This window comes from Mixophyes fleayi, chromosome 4, assembly GCF_038048845.1.
Source record: "Mixophyes fleayi isolate aMixFle1 chromosome 4, aMixFle1.hap1, whole genome shotgun sequence".
NCBI classification, from domain to species: Eukaryota; Metazoa; Chordata; class Amphibia; order Anura; family Limnodynastidae; genus Mixophyes; species Mixophyes fleayi.
In genome coordinates, this window is record NC_134405.1 from 122,382,925 (window position 1) to 122,407,714 (window position 24,790).

At 38.0% G+C, this 24,790-nt stretch overlaps 1 protein-coding gene across 2 annotated transcripts in view; it reads right to left on the reverse strand.

Moving 5' to 3' along the window:
* Positions 1 to 24,790, reverse strand: part of OTUD7A (OTU deubiquitinase 7A) — a 164,416-nt gene that overhangs the window by 24,248 nt on the left and 115,378 nt on the right. For both annotated transcript variants that reach the window (XM_075208121.1, XM_075208122.1), the window contains 7 exons: positions 21,888 to 22,070; positions 21,188 to 21,406; positions 16,198 to 16,299; positions 14,276 to 14,403; positions 13,135 to 13,247; positions 5,593 to 5,720; positions 1,396 to 1,545 (listed from right to left, as the gene is read on the reverse strand). In XM_075208121.1, coding sequence (XP_075064222.1) covers positions 1,396 to 1,545; positions 5,593 to 5,720; positions 13,135 to 13,247; positions 14,276 to 14,403; positions 16,198 to 16,299; positions 21,188 to 21,406; positions 21,888 to 22,070 — 1,023 coding nt within the window. The remainder of the gene's footprint in view (positions 1 to 1,395; positions 1,546 to 5,592; positions 5,721 to 13,134; positions 13,248 to 14,275; positions 14,404 to 16,197; positions 16,300 to 21,187; positions 21,407 to 21,887; positions 22,071 to 24,790) is intronic.

Below are 24,790 nucleotides of genomic sequence, written 5' to 3' on the forward strand. Positions count from 1 at the left end.
TTCCTGGATCCTCATTGATTTAGGCAATAATTGTTGTAACACCGTATCTAACAAACAAACATTTTCACATATTCTTATGTATTATGTTTAGTACACAAGTGATGTTAATAAATGTATAACATTTTTATATCTGATCTGTATAAATAGTAACAATGTTGTAATTACAGTATATTTTTAGGAACTCGTTTCGAATGAATACAATTGCTTTAATGAATGATTACAAGATAGCATACCCCCTAGAGTAAAGGGTCGGTATATTTAAAGCCAATTCAGAGCTGCTTCATCCGCATTAAAATTCTTTACTGTAGCATTGTCTCCTTATTTTGGAAGAACTTTGGAGACTACTAATATCCTTATAATTACAGTAGCTCATCATTTTATGTTTTTATATAGCAGTTTATGCATTCAAATGTAGTAGTAATTTTTTTTGTTTGTTGCATTTCTAAAATGGTCATGTGGCAACGCCTGTATTGAGTAGTTTTCACATGACCAAACAGAAAAACCGAAGTTCCACTAGCAAGTGGGTTGAAGATAGACAAAAGGCTAAATAAATATACAGTTAATAAATAAAAATGTTAAAAATGTAGAGGTTTTTTTAAAGCATATATCACTCTGGTTACCTGCAAGAACATGGAGTTTTTCCTGAAAATTATTATTCAATCTGCTTTTTAATGATTCACAGTTTTCTAACTGTCTTGTGATAACCATGGCAACCACAGTAACATGTCATATGATGTAGTCAGGAGAGATGCTCTTGAATGCTCCTAGAAAAAAAAACTCTACCCCTGCCCTCCGTCTCCTTCCTCAGCCATCATGTGAGCTTTTCGACAGACTGTCTTAGGAGAGAGTTTTTCTTTTTTATTGCAATAGCAAAAATCCACCACAAATTTATTTTGCAAGGGAATACTTTAGCTATAGGAGATCCTTCAGGAAAAAGGAGCTTCAGCTTTCCCATTAAAAAAGTACAAAACTTACTGTTTAAAACAAATAAAACCTATGTGATTGCACTTTCATTATTGGCTGACGTGAAATAGTAAACTAAACAAGTAGATGGAGAGCTGAATTGTGAAGCAGAGCTGTGGAGAAGGGACAATGCTACTCGTCAGACTCCTTTGCTTTGTTGTCATCTCTATTTGCTCATCATCATGAAAATTAACCTGTGACACAAGAGTGAGGGATGTTCTTCTTAAGGCCAGACAGAATCAGGTAAGCACATATTGTGGCTCTTGCCCTAGTAAAATATAGCTACTAATAAAACATGTTTTACAAAGCTAAAGAACTGCTCACCCTTTAGGCAGAAACACCTTTAGACGTTAAACATGATGCCGCTATGTATAGTGATGTGTTGTTTAGTACAGGACATTATTATATTACCTTATCAAGAGCTCACCCTACCTTGTTCACGTTGTTGATCTTTTTGCTCCATGGACACTAGTGCTGAGAAATGAGCTTGATCGTAGGCCAGGACCAGAGGTGAACAATGACATCTGTTGGGTGGGACTTCAAGAGGTAAGTAAATTCCGCCAAATGGGATAGGTGCAAACGCTGGAAAGAGGGAAATCCAATCAAAAGCATCTCTTTTAGTAAACAATGTGTTTTTTAAAAATACAGTGCATATTGCAAAGGAATGTACACAGACCGTACTTTCCAAGAATATACATGAAAATGGCCGCTTGTGTGTTCAGACTATGTCCTTGTGGGCCAAATGATGGAGGGAACTGCATTTCAATATGGTTTCCAGTTTTGTAGCTACATGTAGAAACCACATTGAAATTCATGGGGAAGTTCTGGTAACACACTCAATCATCAACTAGTCTCAGCAGAAAATAGCTTGGGCTGGGTTTGTACTATAAGAGGGAGACCACTAGTGCAGTGTCTCCCCTTTAAAACCAACCCCAGCCACATCGACTCCATATTTTAGTGGAAACCAGCATAGTCTGTCTACCGTTAAGGCTGCTTAAGGATTGGAGAGGTGAATGTTGCTCTGTTTTTTATTTATTTATTACCAGATAATTTTAATTGGCCTATTCATTTGAACAGGGTCTCCATATATAGCACATACTGTAAACCCCACTGAAATGAATGGTTCATTGAAACGAATGGGAAAAAATTGAACATGCATAGGGGGCTTTTTTTCTTATCTCCCTGGTATTGAAGTAATTTAAAGTGTTTGAAACCAGTTACAATTTTTTAGTGATTATCAAAGTGATTTCTCAACTTAATCCTTTATATCGGTGTTTCTTAACTCCAGTCCTCAACAGCTCATGTTTCCAGGATATCTTTAATCATGCACAGGTGACTTAGTCTACTTGACTGGGTTAGTAATTATCCCACCTGTTCCACAGACAGAAATCCTCAAAACATGAGCAGTTGGGGTTCAGCGAGGACTGGAGTTAAGAAACACTGCTTCATATGTCCTCCGCTCTATACTTAACACTGAGAAACCAGTGATTGCAGGCACTTTGTGATGTCTGCTAATGTTTTTTGGTAGTTTTAGAAAACTGGTGATTTATACGTCGATTTGTCTTTAATAGATTTAAAGACAGCCAGGTGGGCAGCCCTGCCCTAACATACTGAGGCAGCATATCATTACCATAGGATTTTAAGGCACCACAAAACTCCAGAGAGTTGGTACAACAACTCCAAAAAAGTAAATCATACATACAAACAGAACAAAGACATACCAGGCTGATGGAGAAGGTGCAGACATCAGACATAGTGCCCTGCCCATGAGAGCTTACAATCTAGAGCAGGCCTGGCCAACCTGTGGCTCTATAGGTGCTGTGAAACTACAAATCCCAGCATACTTTGCCAGCTATTGACTGGCTATCGATTAGCAAAGCATGCTGGGGCTTGTAGTTTCAAAACACCTTGAGCGCTACAGGTTGGCCAGGCCTGATCTAAAGGATATAGGAGATAAACACCAGATAGACAGGCAGCTTGTCAATGAAAAGGGGAGCAGTGTGCTTGAATGTCTTTGACAAGAACATGCCTAATGGAAAATTCGGACAACAGTATTTGTGGCAAACAGGGAATTCTAATCAAAGAATGTAAATAGAACACTCCAGTTATAACCCCCAGCGCCGTCAGCTCAAATATCTCACGGATGGTCGTTTTTCAAGGACAAATGTCTGTCTCTTTCAGCTCTTACATGACAGAGTGCCACAAGGAAATCTGAATCTTTAGACTTTTTTTAACTACTACTAAAGAAGCCATGAAGGAAGGTAAAGGGTATGGGACACCATCATGTCAACTCAAACACATCATTAGTGTAAGAGTACAAGTTAACTATTGTAGAGTCATTTTCTGTAAAAAGATATCATTTGCAAGTACTGAAATAAATTGGATGTTATAAAACGGAACAAAGGGCCACACTGACAACTGTGCTGTATTTGTTTACTAAAAATGATACAGGTCAATGCAAATTTTACACATTACTGCTAATATATATAACGAGTATAATTAATATAGAAAACAGCCAAGCAGTACTTCACCATATTATAAATTAAACAACAACATTACATGTTCACACGGGTGTAACGGGACACTTTTATTACAGTTAGGGATAGAAGTTTTGCAGTCACATTGTCACTGTAAATTACATGGCACCCTCTATGTAGCATAAAGAGATTGCATCACAGTGAAGGTGCACCCAGAAGAAACTGTGAAATTAGCAGGAGGTGAAATCTTTTCATTTGATTCAGATGTGATGTAAATTAAAACTAAAATGGGAAGAATATAGAGTAAGAACATTTATTTCCTGATCTATTGAAATCAGATTGATCTGTTAACTGCAGTACTGGTTTTCTGATACAGTTCAGCTCCTGGCTCCAGGATGGAGGGCAACCTCTTTATTGCCACAAGAGGGTTCCGGACATGAGGGTCCCGGACATAAAGATATCAGCATCTTCACCTCATACCTCGCCAACCGCTCCTTCTCTGTCTCCACGTCTAGTTCTTCCTCCACCCCCTCCTCTCTCCCTGTAGGAGTCCATCAGGGCTCTGCTCCCGACCCCCTACTCTTTTCGCTCTATACTTCCTCCCTTGGTGCTCTCATCTCTTCGGTCTTCAGTATCACCTCTATGCTGACGACATTCAACTCTACATCTCTTCTCCTGATCTCTCTTCCACCTTCCTCTCTCGTGTATCTGACTGCCTCTCTGCCATCTCCTCCTGGATCTTATCGCGCTTTCTCAAAATTAACATTTCTAAAACTGAATTCATTGTCTTTCCTCCCTCTAGACTCCCCTCCCACCATGACCTCTCTATCGTTGTTAACAACACAACCATCTCCTCTGTCACCCAACTCCACTGCCAGGGTTTCACCCTCGACTCCTCTCTCTCTTTTGCCCCCCACATTCAATCCCTAGCCCAAGCCTGTCGCTTTCAACTGCGCAAGATCGTCCACCTCCAGTCCTTCCTCTCTCAGGATAGTACCAAACAATCATCCACTCACTCATCATCTCCCACCTAGACTACTGCAACCTCCTTCTTACTGGCCTCCCCCTCTCCCATCTCTCCACCCTCCGCTCTGTACTCAATGCGGCTGCAAGACTCATCTTCCTTTCACGCCGCTCCACCTCTGCCTCCCCTCTCTGCCTTGCCTTACACTGGCTCCCCGTCCCCCACAGAATTCTCTTCAAACTCCTTACCACCACTTACAAAGCTCTCTCCCAGTCTACTGCCCTCTATATCTCTAACCTCCTCACCATTCACACTCCTGCCCGCTCCCTGCGCTCAGCCAATGACCGTCGACCTCTCCTCCACTCTGATCACCTCTTCCCACTTCAGAATTCAGTGGAATGACCTCCCTTGCTCCATCCGTTTCTCTCCCAATCTGTGCTCCTTCAAACGGACACTTAAAACTCACCTGCTCCTCAAAGCCTATCAACCATCCACTTAACCTCTCCTCTCCTCCGCTCGTTCTCCCCCTTGCTTCACTGACTCCCCTTTGTGCCTGATTTTTTTACCCTCCCTTAGAATGTAAGTTCGTATGAGCAGGGCCCTCTTTCCCTCCTGTCTCCATACCTGTTCTTCCGCTCTGTCTTTACTGCATTAGCCTGCCTGGAGTTTCTAAAGTATTGGTACTTTGTGTTTATTGTTCTGTACTGTTTCACCCCTGTATAGTCTACAGTTTGTACTGTGTACAGCGCCACGGAAATCCTGTGGCGCCTAACAAATAAACAATAATAATAATCTTCCCGGACAGCGTCTCTTTATCTACCACCATCCATTATACTCCAGTGCACTGTGGAACTTTTGAAATGATTTTAATGGAAATGTAATAAAATGTTACATTATTTTAACGCTCTATGAAGACACCATCTACACTGAAATGGGTTTGGGTTTAGGTGTACTTTACAGTCATATCACCAGACAAAAACTAACATAAACCTAGCTACATTATGTCGGCTATATGTATTATTTGTGTCATTAGGAGTAGATGCCATTTTATTTGTTGTAGTCAAGACTGCAAGTACATGGTTAGATCTGCCAAGATCATGTTGCAGACATTATGGACGAAAAAGATGTATAAACAGAAAAGCTCTAAGAGCTCAATTAAAAAAAAGGCAGACACTTAGTGAGACTTACCTTCTCCCCCTGAGTCACGAAGCATTGTATCAGCAACTACAACAATAGGCCGTCTCAATATATGAGCCAGAACGAAGACATGGAACTCCTCTAAACTTTCATACACTGGGTCTTCTGCATTCTCCACTCTAGAAACAATACAAACACAGTAGTAATTATCACTAGACCAATATGCAGCAAATTTAACAAATTAATTAATAAACATTTGTTTTTGCTGTCGGGTCTAATCTTTATTTACAGTATCAACAAAAAAAACACTTTAATAAGAGAGAGCCATGACCTGGTTTATCAGTACAGAACCATGCATATCCAGTGTGTTTGCATAGGAATCCATGATTAAAATCGGGCCTTTTTATTTCTTTATTTGGGTATTTCTGGGAAAACCCCAAATACAACAGACATCACCCATGTGAATAGGCTATTTTCTCATGAGTGCTTTACAGGCATAAAGGGTTGAAAAACGTACATTTTTCTACAAAATTACTCATCAGAACACTTACAATAATGTTATAAAATAGTTGTGAAATGACCTGGTAAACTTGGCATTAGATATGTACTTATGTTTTCTGTAGTACAACAGAAAAACAGCAATATCACAATAGTCTGAAATTTTAATCTAAGCAATAAAAGAACCCTTTATAGTTCCAGATAAAAGTCCTCTGTGCTGACGTTACATACATCGTTTTCCGCAGGTATCCCTGGATTTACACCAAAGGGCACCATGGTGGAATTTGCAGAAGAGCAGAAATTTGCAGCGGTGATGGGAGGAGTTGGGTGGTGCAAGAACGCTCCTAGCAAAGAACACATAGGGGTATATTTACTAAACTGCGGGTTTGAAAAAGTGGAGAGTCTATAGCAACCAATCAAATTCTAGCTGTCATTTTGTAGAATGTACTAAATAAATGATAACTAGAATCTGATTGATTGCTATAGGCAACATCTCCACTTTTTCAAACACGCAGTTTAGTAAATATACCCCATAGTGTCTTGCTTTGAGGAGCAGTGCAAAATAAGATTTAATTTACCAAGACAAAATTACTGAAATGGGGTTAAGGGAGGAAGATGGTCCAATTCTGGGGTGTTGCTTCTTGTGTAAAAGGAATTTTGCTTTGGCTTAGAACTTTTGGAGATGGGCTCATGTCCTATCCTTAGAATGGGTTTCATTCTGTACCTTCCAGATGCACTTCTGCAGAGAAGCACAGACTTGTTGTTTAAATTTGCAATGTCACCTTACTCCCATGATTACTTTAATACATAAATACTGCTAAACTGAGCATTAATGAACGGCGAGAGGTTGGACGTCAATGTGACATTTACACTTTTACACAGTGCTCATCTTCTGATTTTTGTACGTACACATGTAGTTTGCGTAAGTGTCTCCAAAGGCTGAAAAGGAAGTGTGCACCTTAAAGGGCACAGGGCCATGTAGATGAGATCCAGTGGAGGCATCCATTACGTGGGCTGAGCGAATATTCATGAGAATGTAGCCTACTGATTGACTAGGAACAAGTATCTCATGACTATAAGTCAGGCATTTAGATGAATGCACCTAATTTAATTTATTTCCTTTCTTGGGTGGAGGTGCTTGTGCTATTAATTTAACAGTGCTTGCCAGAAATTTATTTATTGGTAGGGTGATAGAGCAGTTTGTTTGATGGTGGGGCTATTTAATTTAATTTGGGGTCATGGTAGTGCCTATTAATTTAAGGAGGGGTAAATGTACTATATAATTAATGCTGTTGTGGTTCAGGGGCTTAAAATTGAACGTGGGCAGAATTTGAATAGCAGGGCTGTTTATTAAGTGTAAATATTAATTATTTAAAATCTAAGTTGTTTGGGGGGGATAGATTTATTTATTAAATGTGAATATTAATATAATATCAGGGCAACTGGCTGCTATTGTTGTAGACAAAAACAAAACAATAATTAACAAAAAGAGAACAGCAATAGGCTGAGCACAGAAGCTGAACCATAGATATCACATAAGGAATGCGAAGGACAAAATAATGGAATGATTATGTGTTGACATAAAACCCTAAAGTGAATGTTGAACACAGGGACTGTGGAAATGTAGCCACAGAATATTTAATCTGAGCAGCACATGCTGATACAGCTGCAGAGGAAATTTCTGTACAGCCGTACACAGAGCAAAATCAGCCGGGGCTTGCTGGCATTTATCAAACAAGGATCATTATAGAAATCTGTGCCCAGAAGCAACAAGAGGGTTTCTGCGAAATGTGTCTCTATAAACAATCTCTGCACATTGCCTTTTTCATCATATATCTTTATTAATACAATATTTATTTTCCCCAAAAGGGTATTGTATTCTATAATAATGCATAATGCTATTCTCTAGAGTCTGGTACACTTTTTATCGCAGTTAATCTGAAGCATTTAAAAATACATTTTGCCTCAGATTTAATGAATGCATTCATAATAGCTGCTGCTTAGCTAATTCTTTCAAGCAAGTGCAAATTGATTCTGAAAAAAAAGCCTACAATCAGGCAGCAGATACTGCGAGGCATGGCAGAGGCCAACTAGGGTATTTGATGGTAATCATGCTTTGCTGATTGCGGAGAGTCTGTGGAATTTAGTCAGCTACTCATGTTGCTGGCTCATATTTAGTTCTAGACGTTTTCCCTCATAGCTGTATGTACATATCCTGTTACTGCTAAATATTTTCATTTCTGCATTCTGAGTTATTAATGGGTTGGGACATATGTAACGGGTGACCTAATGCTAGAATTAATTGGTAAAGATCAACTAAAAGCACAGAATTACAAGGTAGAAAAATCTCCCAGGCTTTGCTATTGACAAAAATGTTTCATTTGTATGCACAGCACCTCGTTGTAACATACAAGAGCACAATTTGCCTCAGATTAACAGTATACAGCAACATGAAGATGCACATTTAGAGGCCACAAAAGCAACGGTCTATATTCACTTCGTTTCCGACCATTGCCGACAGCAATCAATAAATCCCACCCTTTGCTTCTTTGAGTGCTAAGCACAGATAAACCGCTACATATCTCTATTACCACATAGCTGGATAATCCAGATCCATCTAGAAACTGCGCTGCAGGAAAACTAGCATCTTGGCAAATTAGGACTGTGCTAGGAAAACTGAGATATGTGTATCTTTGAAAAATGAAGTCACGCTGGCATATGTTTTAATACAGATATGATAAAATAAACACTTTCTGTATTTCATATGTTTTGAAATTGTACCTGTATTAGCAAAAGTGGTTCAAAAGGTGGGCTGCATTTGTCAGGCTATACCAAGTAGTGAGCTCAGCCATTCACTAAAAGCACCTGAAAACCACCAATCAGCATGACTCATCCTAAGACTCAGCACACTGTACAGGTATCAAGGAGCATTAAGCAGCCCACACAGGGCCTGATGGCGAGTTGAACGCACTCTACACTTAAATCGTATAGCTGATCAGAGCTCCCGTAGAAAAATGAGCTCTTAGTGGCGGTTCAGTCATATATATAACATAGGATTTCCCAAGGCCTGAACTCATCCCTTTCTACTGCGCTGTTAGCACTTATGAGTCAGACTTGCGTAAAGACTCTACGTGCAGCCTAGTGCTCAGCTGGATGCATGCTACACTGTACTTAATAATCAATGAAGGCAAATCATGTAAGCAAGGTCTAAAGACTGCAAATTCCTTTTATCTTTATTTGGAAGACAGAAGTGTCCCAAAGCGTCCCTTGATAAATGATAGCTGTTTGAAAAAAAAAAAAAGAACTGTTTTGGAAGGCCATACAATAGATGTTTCCCTAAAATATGAGATAGTTATTGTTATGTGGCTTAGGGAACATATTATGTATGTGAAAATAAAGGATATCTATATGTCATGAAATTTGCTTAATACATAAAAGCCTCTCTTGCCTTACAAGATGTTGTGAGATCATATTCCAACTATTTCTGTTAAGCTAAGAGCATCAGTAGTCTCAATTATAGGAAAAAACTGTTCCAACTTCAAGATCAAATGGTAAATATAGAGACTGACTTTGAAAAAATGAGGAACATGAAAGAAAGAGACACTGTTTTCATGCAGAACATCAAAAATACCAACTATCCACTCATTTAAATCAACTAAGAGAGAGTGCCTAAAGTCTAATTTGGCCACAAACACAGGTGGCCAAACTGGACATGAATTCAATGTCATGAAATAAGGGCCATCCTGGAGTCATCTTTGCTTACAAATGGGACAGTCGCAGAACATTCTCAATGCACAAATGGGTTGAGTTGGTTTTAAGTATGTCTAATGCACACATGACGTAAGCCTGGAGCATATGCCACTGTGGGAGAGCTCGATGTATCTTGATTTGCATCCGGCTTAGCATATGCATGCAAGTACACTGTTTTTAGGTGTGACTTTTTTTTGCGTACATTTTTTACACATATGCGTTAAAACATCAGGTCCTATATGTTCTTCTATATAACCTTGTGCGTATTTCAACTTTCTTTCTCTATCTCTTGCTGCCTAACACTCCCGCTACCCAGTACTATACACATAGTAATAGTGCTAGTGCTATACACTTATGTTCTAATGACCTTTTCACCATTACGGTAAAGACCTTTTATTTTTTAAACATTAATAAATAAGGGGCTTCTATTGATCTATGGGAGATCCCATGCAAAATACCATTTGGATTGTAAGTAAGCATATCTGCATTTTTAAGCAATTTGTACTTTATTTTTGTCTACCTATTAGGCTATATGGTAAGAGTCACATTGTTACTACAGATGTATAATTAGAATTTATACAATATTTATTATCTGAGGAAAACAGTGACATATGAAACTGGTCACAAACAGGCCTGTTTCACTGTATGATAGGAATACAAATATGTGTCTTCCAAGTAATTATGCTTGATTTACTGTGAAAACAATATTCTTTTATTTCGCGAGCAGTTACTGCAGTGATATTCATTGTCAGTTTGCATTGCAGGTTAATTTGCATACAGTTAAGTTTTCCTGGCAAACTCACAAATGTCATTTATAAATATCTGCTCAAGTAAGTAGCTGCTAAAATAGGATTTTTGTACTTACCATAAAATCTCTTTCTCTGAACACAAGTTGGGGGACACTGCTCATCTTGGGGTATAGACGGCGCTGTGAGACTAATGGCACTAAAAAACTTGTCTAGCCTGCTCCCCTCCCCTCTATTCCACCTCCACAGGTAGAGATCAGTTTATTTACTAACCAAGCCACAATAGAGGGCGAAAACACAACCAACAGGACACACAACAAAATAGTCAGAACAAAGGGTGGGAGCGCAGTGTCCCCCAACTCGTGTTCAGAGAAAGAGTTTTTACGGCAAGTACAAAAATCCTATTTTCTCTTTCACACCAGTTGGGAGACACTGCTCACCTTGGGGACGTTCCATAAGTGTCCCTATAGGTGGGAATGCTCAGAGTGAGCGGCACGTAAAACTTTATGGCCAAAACTTTCGTCTTTTGAAGCAAAGACGTGGAAACGATAAAACCTGGTGAATGTATGAACAGAAGACCAAGTAGCTGCCCTACATAACTGCTCAGCTGAGGCCCCATGCCGCGCCGCCCAAGAGGAACTAACCGACCTCATGGAATGAGCTGTTAGACCTTCAGGAACTGGAGAGCCCTCGGAAATGTATGCCTGCCGGATAGTAGCGGTGATCCATCTAGCCACCGTCTGCTTTGTGTCCGGCCAGCCACGCTTGCAATCATCATACAGTACTAGAAGACTATCAGTCCTCCGAACTGAAGCTGTACGGTTCACATAAATCTTCAAAGTTCTGACCACATCTAAAGAGACTGAGTCCTGACCAGGCGCCAGCGAATCCTTAGGAAGAACAGGCAGAACAATATTCTGATTTATGTGAAACCTTAAGACCACCTTTGGATGAAACGAAAACTTAGTTCTAAGCACCACGTGATCATCATGGAAAATCAGAAGAGGAGCCCGACATGACAGGGCTGCCAACTTTGAAACCCGTCTGGCCGAAGCAATGGCCACCAAAAAGGTCACTTTCCGCATCAGAAGTTTTAAAGAAACAGACTCCAAAGGTTCAAAGGGCGACTTTTGAAGCGCCGTAGGCACTAAGAAAAAACTGAACTCTTCCTGTGGAGGGGGCATAGAGGGGAGGGGAGCAGGCTAGACAAGTTTTTTAGTGCCATTACTCCCACATCGCCCTCTATACCCCAAGGTAAGCAGTGCCCCCAACTGGTGTGAAAGAGAAATGTGTTTTACTTCAGTACTCAGGTACTTTCAACTTTGCTGAAGTATGGCCATTAAATCTTGCTTGTATACCTGTACATTGTAAACTATACAGTGTAAAATATCATAAAACAAACTACAGTGAGGGTAAAGAAAATATTCTTCTCGATTGTCAAACTGCACAATCAGTTACAATCCTTAATAATGACATGTTTATATTTAAGTATCTTGAGTATCTGAGAGGCAATTCTAAATGCTTGATTGCAGGCTTATTAAAATGGTGCATTTATTTTTGTATTTAGCTTATGACTGTACATGCTGGATAAGTTTTTATTTTTGTATCTTGAAGTAAAAACTATTGTTTTAAAAAATAAACTATGCCACAAACTTTGTACTTTACATGCTGTTTTCTTTAAAAAAAAAAAAAAGAAAAAGAAAATGGCAAAGATGTGATATAACCAATAAGCTAACACCTGTCAGATATCACACCAGGGGGTAAATGTATTAAGCTCCGGGTTCTTCAACACCCGCAAGTTCGGCGTCTTCGGCGCTTAAATTTAAAGCGGCGCTGCCTTGTAAAGGGAAACTTCCCTTTACAAGGCAGCGCAGCTTTAAATTTAAACGCCGATGACGCTGAACTCGCGGGTGTTGAAGAACCCGGAGCTTAATACATTTACCCCCATGTGTGATACTTGCACCAGTTTATTATAAAATTAACCCCAACACGCCCATCAAATGGTACACAGATATTCATAATTAATACTGCTGACTGCACTTTAGAACACATGCAAAACTCATAAGAAGAGGAATCAAGGAACCCTGAAAGTATGGAGGGGCACAGCTAAATTCTAGACAAATAATATGCAAATTCTGAATAAACCAGGCAACCAATGCTAGTGTTGTGTATGGTAACATGAGGACTAGTAACCAGAAACATAGAGTGTAACTATGTATTAGAGCACTATTTGTAATAGAGCAACTATTGCTACAACTATACTTATATGTTGGAATGAATACAAAGACTGTTATGTAAAAAGCTTATCATTAATGAATATTTAAAAGATGTGATTGGGTGATGTCATAAAAAGTAGTTGGCAGTGGTGGGAAGTGACTACAGTGGTCTTAAAGGTCTTCAGACAGCAGGATATTAATTATGTGAACACATGATGCATAAGTTATGTTATAAGATAAATTATATTAGTGGCATATAGTGCAGTCTGTTAGAAAAGCTTTCATACATATAACTTGAATGTCGAATCTGTTTCCTAGGACGCAATTCATTCCTAACCACAGGTGATTTCATTTCAAGAGGTTTTGAAATACTCAAAACTTACCCACCACCAGAGCCTCCGTTCTTGCTGAAGTGTGTTCGAGGCTCACTGGAGGCCAACTTAAGCAACTCATTCCACTCCCGCTCCCACTCATCCTCTGTATAAACCAGCCCAGACTGTAAAGAAAGTCAGATCATGAGAACAGCAATAGTCCTAAATCTGTGTGAAACATACAGAAATATGATGCCCCGTTCTTCACAAATATAGTATTGATGAGCTACCTATTATGGCCTTGTAGCATCATGTATTGCATAGACATTACCACGCACAGATAAAAAAAATATTGAATTGTATGGAAATGTCATAAGTCGGCAATGCCTGAAGTATTTTAAAAACAGTGTGTCTCTTAAAAAGAGTGGCTGCTTCTCTTCACATTGAGGTGGTTTATATTGGAGTTTCCATTTTATGTTCACGACCTGTCTATTACTATGCCTAAGTTGTGGTATACTTGGGCAAATTTTGTCATTGGAGTTCTGTTTGATTGGTCAATTCTAAAAAGACAACTACCACAAAACTGCCAATCAAGTAAAAGATCACAAATACATGTACTGACATTTTTACAAAGTTCTCATCTCCCACACTCAGGTATAACGTACTTTTCTAGAGGGAGTTTTTGAATCATTTCAATGAGATAAATTATGTGCAATTCAGCTTATATTTTCAAATACACAATAATTAGCCTATGTTGCATTCCTTCTCTCAGACTTAAAGTCTAGGTTCAATTATCATTCACATTTCCTATAGTAACATCTCACTGGGCGGCAACAGTTTAGATTGCTGAAAACACCATGTATACAATGTATAATTCATATTTTGTGGCACTTGTCCATCCTTTTACCATTACAATATACTTGATACCTAGATTGCTTTTTGACTTAAGACAGGAAAACAGCATTAAATGAGGTTACTCTTGAGGGTTTCTACAGGGTGAACTCCATAAAGGCTCTAGAGCATATTGTTATGAATCAACGGAAAAGGTAAAGGAAAATATAAATGCAGAGGAATCCACTAGAGCCTAATTATGGTGTTGCTGTAGACAGGTGTCTGTGTGGCACTCATGTAGCAATTACGTGCTTGTAACAAGGTCCATAAAGATGCCTTAATGTTTTCAGGCAGCAGAAGTTAAAAAATCCGACCTCAATACCTCCTTGTTCTGCTGTGTCTGTTGCCACCTCCATCGCCTTTTCAGTGCTTCCCTCTCTGCTCCGCTTCTCATCATGGTATAAAGCGCTTTCCTAAGAACTAGGTCTCGGTCATGAAATCCCCACATCCCTATCATGACAAGACACAAGCAGTGAGGTAGACAATGTACTAGTACAAATACTATTCTACTCATGATATTAAATATGACTAAATTCCATCTGTGACAATTAAAATGTAAGCTATAAAGAGTCTCTGCTCCCTAGTGAAACGATAGGCTGCATTTTCAGGCATACTGGTACAACCAATAAAATGGCTTCCACAACTGTATATAGGCAAAGGATACCCTTTAAAGAGCATACAATCCTGATGGCATGAATGCCAGGATAACAAGTCAATTACATTGTCAATGTAAGTACTGGTAAAATGCATCAGTGAGAAAAGTAAACAAAATATATTATATATATCTAATGCTTGATTGCAGTCAAGTGCAATCAAACAGTGATAGGATAGTAACATTATAACTTCCACTTATTTTTCTCATCCAAATTCTTTATAATCATGAAATTGTGCAGATTGGAGTAAGGAAAGTTTCCTATAACTCATATATGAAATGGTAATTCCATTTTTAAGCTGCTGCCGAGATTAAAAAAACCAAAATGACTGCACTACAAAGGAAAGGACTGCTGTCTGCTACCAGATTTTAGACTCCAGCTTATGCAAGTTTTTCATCGTGCAAAATAAAGCATGACCATTAATAAATATGTAAAGCTTATGCCAATAAATAGAAGATGGCAGCAGGTTAAAGCAGCAATCCTAAAAAAAAAAAAAGAGGTGCTTTTATTTAATACAAATAACTATAAGAAGACACTTGGTAATTATCATTTTTTTTGTCTTGTTTCTTCAGGCTGCTATTAATGATTTATAATTCTGCAGTACTTCCCTAGTATCATGTGACTACCATGGCAACCATAGTCACATGGCACATGATGTAATGAGCAGAGAGGCTTTGAAACCCCGTCTCCTCCCTCTGTTTCTCCCCCCTCTGCCATCACATGACATGCTGATAGCTGAAAGTCTGTGTGTAAGACTGGCAGCCATATTTATCTATCCCCCAGAAACATAATGGTTTGTAGGAGGACAGCTAAGAAAAATGACCATTATTTTCATATGAAATATTTTCAAATAATTTAATTTTGGCTTCTAATAGAAGACCAATATGTGATCCTCCAAATATTAACAATGTAAAAGCAAAACTCCCATTGCATTTTTGCTGCCAAAAAAACCACTATAGCTTGTTTTCTAATCTTCATGTTTGCTACTGATACGACTGTCATAGCAAAATCAATGACAATCAACAGAAACAGTTATTCATGGCATTATTTTCATGGTGCCAACCCCTCCTTAAGACTGCTATACTCCTGCTGCTGAATAATTAAACCAACATGAGTGGGTTCACTTTAAATTACTGTCTTAAACAACTACCAAAACACTGCAAATAAAATAAAATATCAGAAATAATTGTACTGACATTTGGGACTCATGCAGGGTTCATGCAAGTACATCTGCTCGCTTAGAGTAAAATACACATTTCTACTGTGCATGCCCACAAAAAGAGGAAGACCCACACGGAGACACATATACAACTGTTAGTAGTCGCATCACCTGTGGGTGCCTGTGGCATGTTGCAAATACACATTGATGAGGCATGCTGCAAAGACACACGTCTGAAGCTTTCTTCATTGCTCGTGCCTATATTATGCGCGTATTTTAAAATTAATCTTTTGCTACTTTCATTTAACAAACTTTTTTTGTGCTTATAACCTGGTTGTAATTGTATAAGGGTGTAAGTAAACCTGACACATATGCTACTTCTGCAGAGCTTATGCACACAACTCAGCATTATCTCCTTTATCCGTGTCTTACCCAAAGACGCAGCATGTAAGAGGCAGTTCCCATCCCCTGTTGTAGCTAACGGCAGAAGTCGTTTGCAACTTGAACATGTTGTAGACCACCAGTTCAACCTCCCTTGGTAAAAAAAAAAAAGTACATGTTAAAATAAAACAAAAAAGTTAATCCAATAGGAGAAGACATCCTGTAATATTTACAAATGTGTATGTAAAAGCTACTATACCATGACAGAACTAGAGATGCGTTGAATTTGCACTAGAGGGCCTATATGGTCCGCCCAGCAAATGTCAAGGTACATGCCTACTCTCCGAACTCAGGAGGCCCCTAAACAAACTGGAAGTAATGCCTAGGTTTGCGGGGCAGTGGGAAAAAAAACGAAGATGCATACTGTACAAAAGCCTAAACATCACATGAAAAGTCCAAACTCCCATCACTTTAAAATCGTCTCTTTCATAGTAAATTAAACTTTTAAATCCACTCCACTAAAAGAAGAGATCCTATCTTTTCCAGGTCAGAACTAGTGCAAAAGTCAAGCATAACAAGGAACACCTATAAAAGTCAGACTCTCCACCCATTTAACTTATTTCAATAATCTTCCTCTCCAAAATGTAATATCATTTTTGCAGTACTCCACAAAACTAGCTCTCAGTTCTAACTCCTCCCATCAGCATGTGCAAACTCCCGCTCCTACACATATGCTGACATCTTGCTCCACAAAGCCATGTGGTTTGTCATAAATCAAAATGCAGCTGTGCAAATCAAGTCAGGTAATTTGACCTCTTGTGATGGGAGGCAATTCAAAAATCCAATACAATTCTACTTTCTATAAAAGTCCTGTTGTCAATAACCAACTCATTCTTTTATGGTCACCCTCACAGTCTGATTCACAGGTTCACATAAAGGGGGGAATTCAATTCAGAGCGTGATGTCCGGCTGCGCACATTACAGCTCATTACAGAAAGGAATCTCTGCTCAATTTCCTGTGCAGTTCCATGCAGTGCGAGGAAAAGTGAGCAGAGATACATCGCCACTGAGTGGCTCACAGTCCGTTCCGGAGACATTCCATGGCACATTGCTCCAAATTTAATTCCCCCCAAAATGTAAACATATATGCCAATATTTCCATTTAAGGGAGCAATGAAAAAAGTTTGATTGAACTTATTTATAGTTTGCAAAGCAATGAATAGTCTGCTATCGGTCGCAATAAAAAAGAGGAATATTTTTTATATCAAGTAGATTCATTTATTTGTGTTGCCCCTGGATACAATGAGAGATTAGCCAAGGTCTGGGACTTGAATTTATTTATATCTACACAGAAAATCTGTTGTTCTAAGGGCCACAAAGTTTAACAAATCTGCCTGGAAGGAATTGCACCTTATTTGTGATACGTACCAAATGGGAACTAGCATTACACTGATTGAAATATACAGTATTAATAATTAATTAATACTTCATGTTTTCATATTGCTAGATACACACAGATATGCAGAGTTAAAGATAAGCGCTGACAATTGTCTTTTTTTATTTTGTATACATATATGGGCATTTATATTGCCCCACAGCTGGTACCATTTATAATATGGGATATTCCGAGTGCGGGCTTAGAGCCATGCAGCTGGTACCATATAATATGGGATACAAAGCGCAGGCTTATTTCTTCTCCACTTTTTCTGATAGGTCTTCATTAAAAATGTGGAATGTTTAAGAGAGCCAAGAGAATGCTGTTTTTCAAGCCTATATTGTTACTGTACTTTTATCATAAAATCTTGTGGTTGCCGACTCAATGTTTGCATACAAAGTACAAACATTTTTAGATTAGATTTTTGTAGAATTAAATTAGAATTTTGTATTAAAAGGGAAAGTGTTATCAGTTTAACATATTGCAATAGTACATAATAAGTAATATATCAATGAATGCTTCAATTTGTTTCATATGTCTCAGTTTCTCATGCAAGGGAATAAATCAACAGGCATTTTAGTGGTGTGAAGACATGTTTTAACACATGCAATCTTCATTTCATACTTTATGTCTGGATTCATCCTCACTTGATGGTTCAAGGCAGAAAAAGCAAAGGAGCGAAACGCGCGTCGGCGTCTCACTTCACTACTTTCCTCCAAGCTGTGGCTTCTTCTAAGAATCGCTCCCCAGTGTTATTAGGCAGCGTACATCACAAAATCCTGCGATTCTAGAGGCCTTTTGAGGGCATTTTTTATGGTCCATTTATAGCGCTTGATCAGTATATTGGGATATATTTAACGCTACACCTCTGTAAATTTACTCAGAGGATCCTTATTATTTTAATGGTCATTTTTTTATTCAAAGAAGGGTGAACTTTGCCATTATCAAACTGTATTAGCGCTTTTGGACTTTATTTAATATTTCCAGCCCAAGAGGTAATAGTGAGGCAATGCAATAAATTTGTAATCACTCTTCTCACATTTTTTTATACCTATTTTTTTATTAAATAATTTGATCTTTTCCTTTCACAGGTATTTACAATGCAGTTGCTTATGATTATGTTTTATTCACCACAGTTATATTGTTTGCTAATCCTTATAACTATCACTATAGTAACTTTCACATTTATTAATTACACCATCCAGACACTACTCTCCGTTATGTATATGTGGCACTTAATTACATTATTATATGGCAGAAATAGTATTATGCAACTTGCGCATTTACTACTAACACTGTCAAGTTGCATATGTGCACTACACTTACTGCTACTGGCATAAACCTGGAGTATTAATGCTGAAAACAATAGGGAAATGTGTCCAACTGACCCTATGCATGTGATTTTTCATGTGTGCACCTTTTCCTGCTAACGTTTGGGGGACGCAAATGCGTCCAATGCTGCATCAGGCCCTTGATCTCTAAAGTTTTGTTTTTGTTTTACCAGATATAAACAAATTACTAAAGGGATTATGATTCAACAAAAATGAACTACTCTAATGTCCTTCTCACCCCAGCAAACAAGCACTTAAACAACTAAATTATTAATAATAATAATACAATCTATGCGCAAGAACCCAGCAGTCTTGAGCACACAGTCTGATTGAAGCAAAGTACTGCAGCTCTGTTACAGGCATTGGGTCCAACTTGCTACAACTTTTCCAAAGATCAGGATGAAATGTGTTACATCTACAATGTATTTTAAAGATAATATTAAGATAATATTTTTGGTTTGAGATCTACTAAAACCAGTATTTCCACACACCAGTGTGTGCACCCACAGTGTACAAGCACCTGTGACTCTATACTCTATACATCTGCCAGTGTCCTCCCTACTGCTGTGAGCTGGTGCTATGACTGGAACGCACCATCCATCTTGTTACTAGCAGTTGTCCATGCATACACACCTGGCACTTATGAAAAGTTAGTCTCATGCTGCTCATCACACAAATCTCACAACTGAACCTATGGTGCCAAAAAACCTATTACGTTCCAACAGTGGCTTTGTGCTTAGGTCTGGCTTAGGCAAGAATTACATATTTTTTCTGGGTATGTTTTATATAATTGTTCAGCTTTTGCTATACAACTCCCAGTATACTCTGGTACACATGACCTAAGCCTGCTCTACAACATGAATTCTGGATATATCCATAGAACTTTCTCTGAAATATAATACTCTTCTTTATATTTTTAAATCTCGTATGTAGAGAACTATAAAGTAATAATAATGACAAAAGTATCTTTCCTTAATCTCTACACAACAGGCTGTACATCAACCCAACAACAAGATGCTTACAAGATTAGCCTGTATAAAAAGGTAATAATGGAATTTAAAAATATATCTATATTTATTGACCCGCAGTTCTGCCTAAACCAAAACACACAGGGAAAAACTTTGTTCTGATGATCCCAAGTGATGGGAGTAAACAATGGGCTCATATGCAATTATCTAACAACCATAAAAAATCGTAAAAGATATAGTACAAGCTTTGTGTGCTTAATCCTAAACCTGTAAAATCTACAAACACACACACACACATATATATATATATCTCCCAGGTGAGGCAGTACTCAAGGATTTAGGAAGACAGACTGTAATAGTATCAAAAAGGTGTATTTATTCCATTCCAACATTTCAGTACATTAATTTCCTCTGGGACATCATGTGTCCCATGATGGGGGAAGTAATGTACTGCAACATTGAAATGGAATGAATACACCTTTTTGATACTATTACAGTCTGTCGTAAATCCTTGATTGCCGCCTCACCTGGGATCAATATATTGTACCATCAACACAAGTGAAATACTGAGGAGGGCAACAGTGTAATATACACATACATACATACATACATACATACATACATACATGCATACACACACACACAAACAAAAAAAAGGTACTGATCTTCTGCAGTCTCCATGTACAAACTGGGGTTGCGTAACGACGTATAAACAAACACAGATACTCTGTACTCCTCAAATACACAATTAAAGTTGTTCTAATTACTTTCTCTATTTAAAACATGAAAATAAATAATTATATATATATATATATATATATATATATATATCTATATCTATCTCAAAAGTGGGTATTCATGGGTCTTCTTAGTTCTTAAACTCAGTGGAGCATGATGCTGCCGTGTTTTGGAAATTGTCAGTATCTCCTTTCTAAAGTTATTGACAATCTCTAAAATGTTGAAACATCATGCGCTACTGAGTTTTAGAATTAAGAATACCCACTTTTGGGCTATTTTTATATATTATGCTAATGTATTTAATATGTTCTGGTGCACAGAGGGCACAAACGGTCAGCAGGGCAAAACTCCGCCAATCGCAGAGCTCTAAACTTGTTCCTGCATATATCTCTATATATCGTTGAGGAATAAAAAAAATGTTTGGCTACAAATTACAGTGATTATTAATTAAAATAAATAGAAGACAATGGCAGTTTCTATAATTCCATTTTGTAGTACTTTAACGTTTAACAGATGAAGAATGTTTGACAAGAGACACGTTAACTTTTATCTATGCAAAAATTACTTACCTGCCTGCTCCAAAGCCACCATTGTTGACTGCTCTATTAAATCCCGTTCAATGAAGACTCTGAAATCCTCGCTGTACACACTAAGGTCTGGTAGCTGGAATGTGTATATGGGCATCTCTAGAGGGAATGGCTCACTACTGCATTCATTGGCCACATGCAGCCGAGCCAGGGAAACGATGGCTGAACTGGCGTGAGAGATGCCTCTGGATAATCTTTTCTCTACACAAAGAGACAAAAGACAAATAGCTACTAATTAAAAGAGGTTTTGTGGCTTTGCAACTCCAAGTATTGCACTCCCACCAGCTTCTGGGACTGTGTAGTATGCTGGGGAACTAAAGACAGAATTATGGAGGACTAGAGTCATGAAAACCCCTCAAACTGCACTAGAGCAGGTGGATAGTGAATGCAATGTCTGGTGAGATCGCTGCGGCACACCACCAATAATTAGTTGCCACTTTCACTACTCAACTCCTCTCTTTGGAGAAAACAGGGCACCACAAAATACAAGGAGGATCTTGTAAGGAGAACTGCGCAAAGGAAAATTGTTCCTAGTTAGAGCATATAGTGCAAATAGTGTAAAATTTATATAGTCCTAAAAACCTGTTTTGTAAAACATTAGAGGGGTACTAGGTTAAATAGAATTACTAGTAGAGCAACTGTCAATATGCTCCCATTAGTTTACTGTAAAACATGACATTACCTTGAGCAATGTCATCTTGTCTTTGGAGGCTTGGTCTCTCGATCTTGTTGACATGCTGGGTGATCTCTCGGTCTGCCTGCTTATAGTATTTCCCTTCATTAAATACTTGAGGCAAATTTGCAGTGTGCACCTGTCGCAGTTGTTCATAGTCACTTAAAGCTGCCGTTAGGTCCCAGTTCTTTCCTGACAAGTAAAAACAGTTTTCAAATAAATTAGTGGCTACATAGTGAGTGGGAACATGTTCAGCACAAAGTTATGTAAATAGACTGTACACCAAAACCATCTAGTGTCGTGTTTATTTTCCATTTTAAATTCTATTGAACACAACTGTTTAATAATCCAAATAGAAATAGCAATGCATCTTGGAAGAAACTTTAAGCTATGTATCCAAATAAACAATTCATCTAACATCCAAACTAAGAACACAAGAGGAGTTACATAGATTATTAAACAAATAGACAATATTATTCCTACCCAAGAGAATAGTCTTCTGGAAAAAATGCTATTTACAAAGCAGTCCTGTGAGTCAATGCTTTACCCATTGGGTTTTCAGAGTGTGACATTGGCTAGTACAGAGATAAAACATTCCACACACTGACAGACTGTTTTGCCTTGCTAGCGCTCATCAGAGCAGGATAAGATTTTCTGCTATTCATTTCACTATAGAGATACTTTTAGTGAATTATTTAGAACAGCACGGAAAAATAAGGTGGATAAGGTATGCCATTTATTATATATATGGCTATATATTGTTGTACTATAATAAAAAAATTGATCATAATGTACAGATCAATCTGAATTACCAATTTCTGTTCCATCTATGTGCGACGGGCAAAGCACCAGGATTAGCGGATGTATATAGCCGCTTCGAAATGGTGTATTATAATCGCATTGCGTATTGATTCCGTTTTACTATTTGCACTATTCTCTGTCTGTAGGAGTTTATTACACAAAGGAATGAAGGGACACAGCAGATGGTGAAATTCCACAATCAGATTGTTAGTTTCAAGCCATGTACTCATCCAGGAGGGTCCACATTCAAAGAGAGGCTCAATCCACCTATGATCTTGGTGGGTTCTAACCTCCTGATCTATGAGAGACTGACCTGTGTACCTGTTACATGATTTCTACAGTGATGTAATTTATATTCCTTTTGTGTGTATAAGTTCCTTCACCAAACCAGCAGAGTATCCTATGAGAAGCTCAGCTGGCTGGCATGCGCATGAAATTTTGGGACTGATTCGGTAAGTAAAGTAAACCAAAAAAGGAGTAAATTTTCTCCTAGACAAAAACCATGTTACATTGCAATGGGTGCAAATTAGTTTATTATTTTGCACATAAGTTAAACACTGGCTGTCTTTTTCAAGTAGCACACAAATCCTTGAAAGCTTAATGTTTGCACTAAACTTTAAAATTGATCTAGGACATGCCCTACCCCAACTATAATTGTGTTCCCACATTTTAAATTTACCTCCCCCTCCAATGCAACATGGTTTTACCGAGGTGCAAAGTTACTTCTTTCCTTTGCTTTACTTTCCTCAATGAAACAGGCCATTATGTTCTCCTTTTAGTATTTCCCATTTATAATTGTATCTTTGTATCGGTATATGTTTAATTATGGGTGCGCTTTGTGTTTAGTTGCCGTGTTAATGTATACTGTCCTTGCGGGCGCATTTTAATGTTTCAGTATGCATCGCTAATAAATTATTTTGTTAACCTTTGAAACCGCAGCAATTGTATCGGACAATCACTTATTTACAATAATTTACTGCTAAAACTTATTAAATTCACTATTTAAATGGATATTTATAGGACTTTATACATATATTAACACCACTTGTATATTATCACACAATAATATGTCTTTGGCTATGTATACACGGGTGCTGAAAACAATGCTTGTTGAATTATAGGCAATTTGACCTTGCTTAAGGAAAGCTTTGAGATGCATCCACTAATGGGTCCCAAAGCTGCACTGCAGCATTGCGTATTATGTATGTTACGTATATTGCTTTGGCAGGAGTTCCTATAGAACACTGTACCATACTTACCACTAACATTTGTGAATGCTGCAGGCAACCTCAAAACTGATGTGAAGTGAATCATACACATTTCAGTAAGAGTGTGTTACAAGTCTAATCCCTTACATTATGACTGGGGGCCCTGGAATCAGACATCATTTACTAGACTTTGCTGAGGTGCGTTGAGCATCTGATTTCAACACCCCTGTGCAAAACAATTTCACAACTTCTGAGTTGTAAAAAACTAGCCAACTAGTTATTGTTCATGTTAATCCTTTCACTAAATAGTTGCTGCTCAAATCTAGGTGTGTTTTACCTTAAAGCTGCACTACCACCAAGGAAGGGAGTGGAGTATATCCAAATCAATTTCAAATAATAAATAAATAAAAATGAACAGTGCATTTATGATAACTGCAATCATGAGCATATAGGGAAACTAATTTCAAAATAAATCATTCAACACCACATACACGTCAATACCACAAAAACATATATACATGGCTAATAATTAATGTAACTTGTATAACTATTTAATAACAAAATGACATCTACATGATATGCATAATAGCATAAAAAAATAATAGACAATAAAACTATACGATAATTTGATTGCAAAATCACACCTACATGATCTGTGGTATAAAAGTCACATCAAAAATAATATTTAAACAGAGATTCAAAAGTTTCTACAAATTAGAACCTGTATCAAAAATGGGGACGGAAAACTAAACATGTGTAGGTGGGTATTTTTCCCCTTCCAAGGGTATGGTTACACATTACTCGCACATTCTGATGTACATTCAGATGTCATTCTGAAAATCATTACACATAATTAGTGAGTTTGCTTCAGTGAAAATGTTTAGAAAATGTTTAGAATTTAAT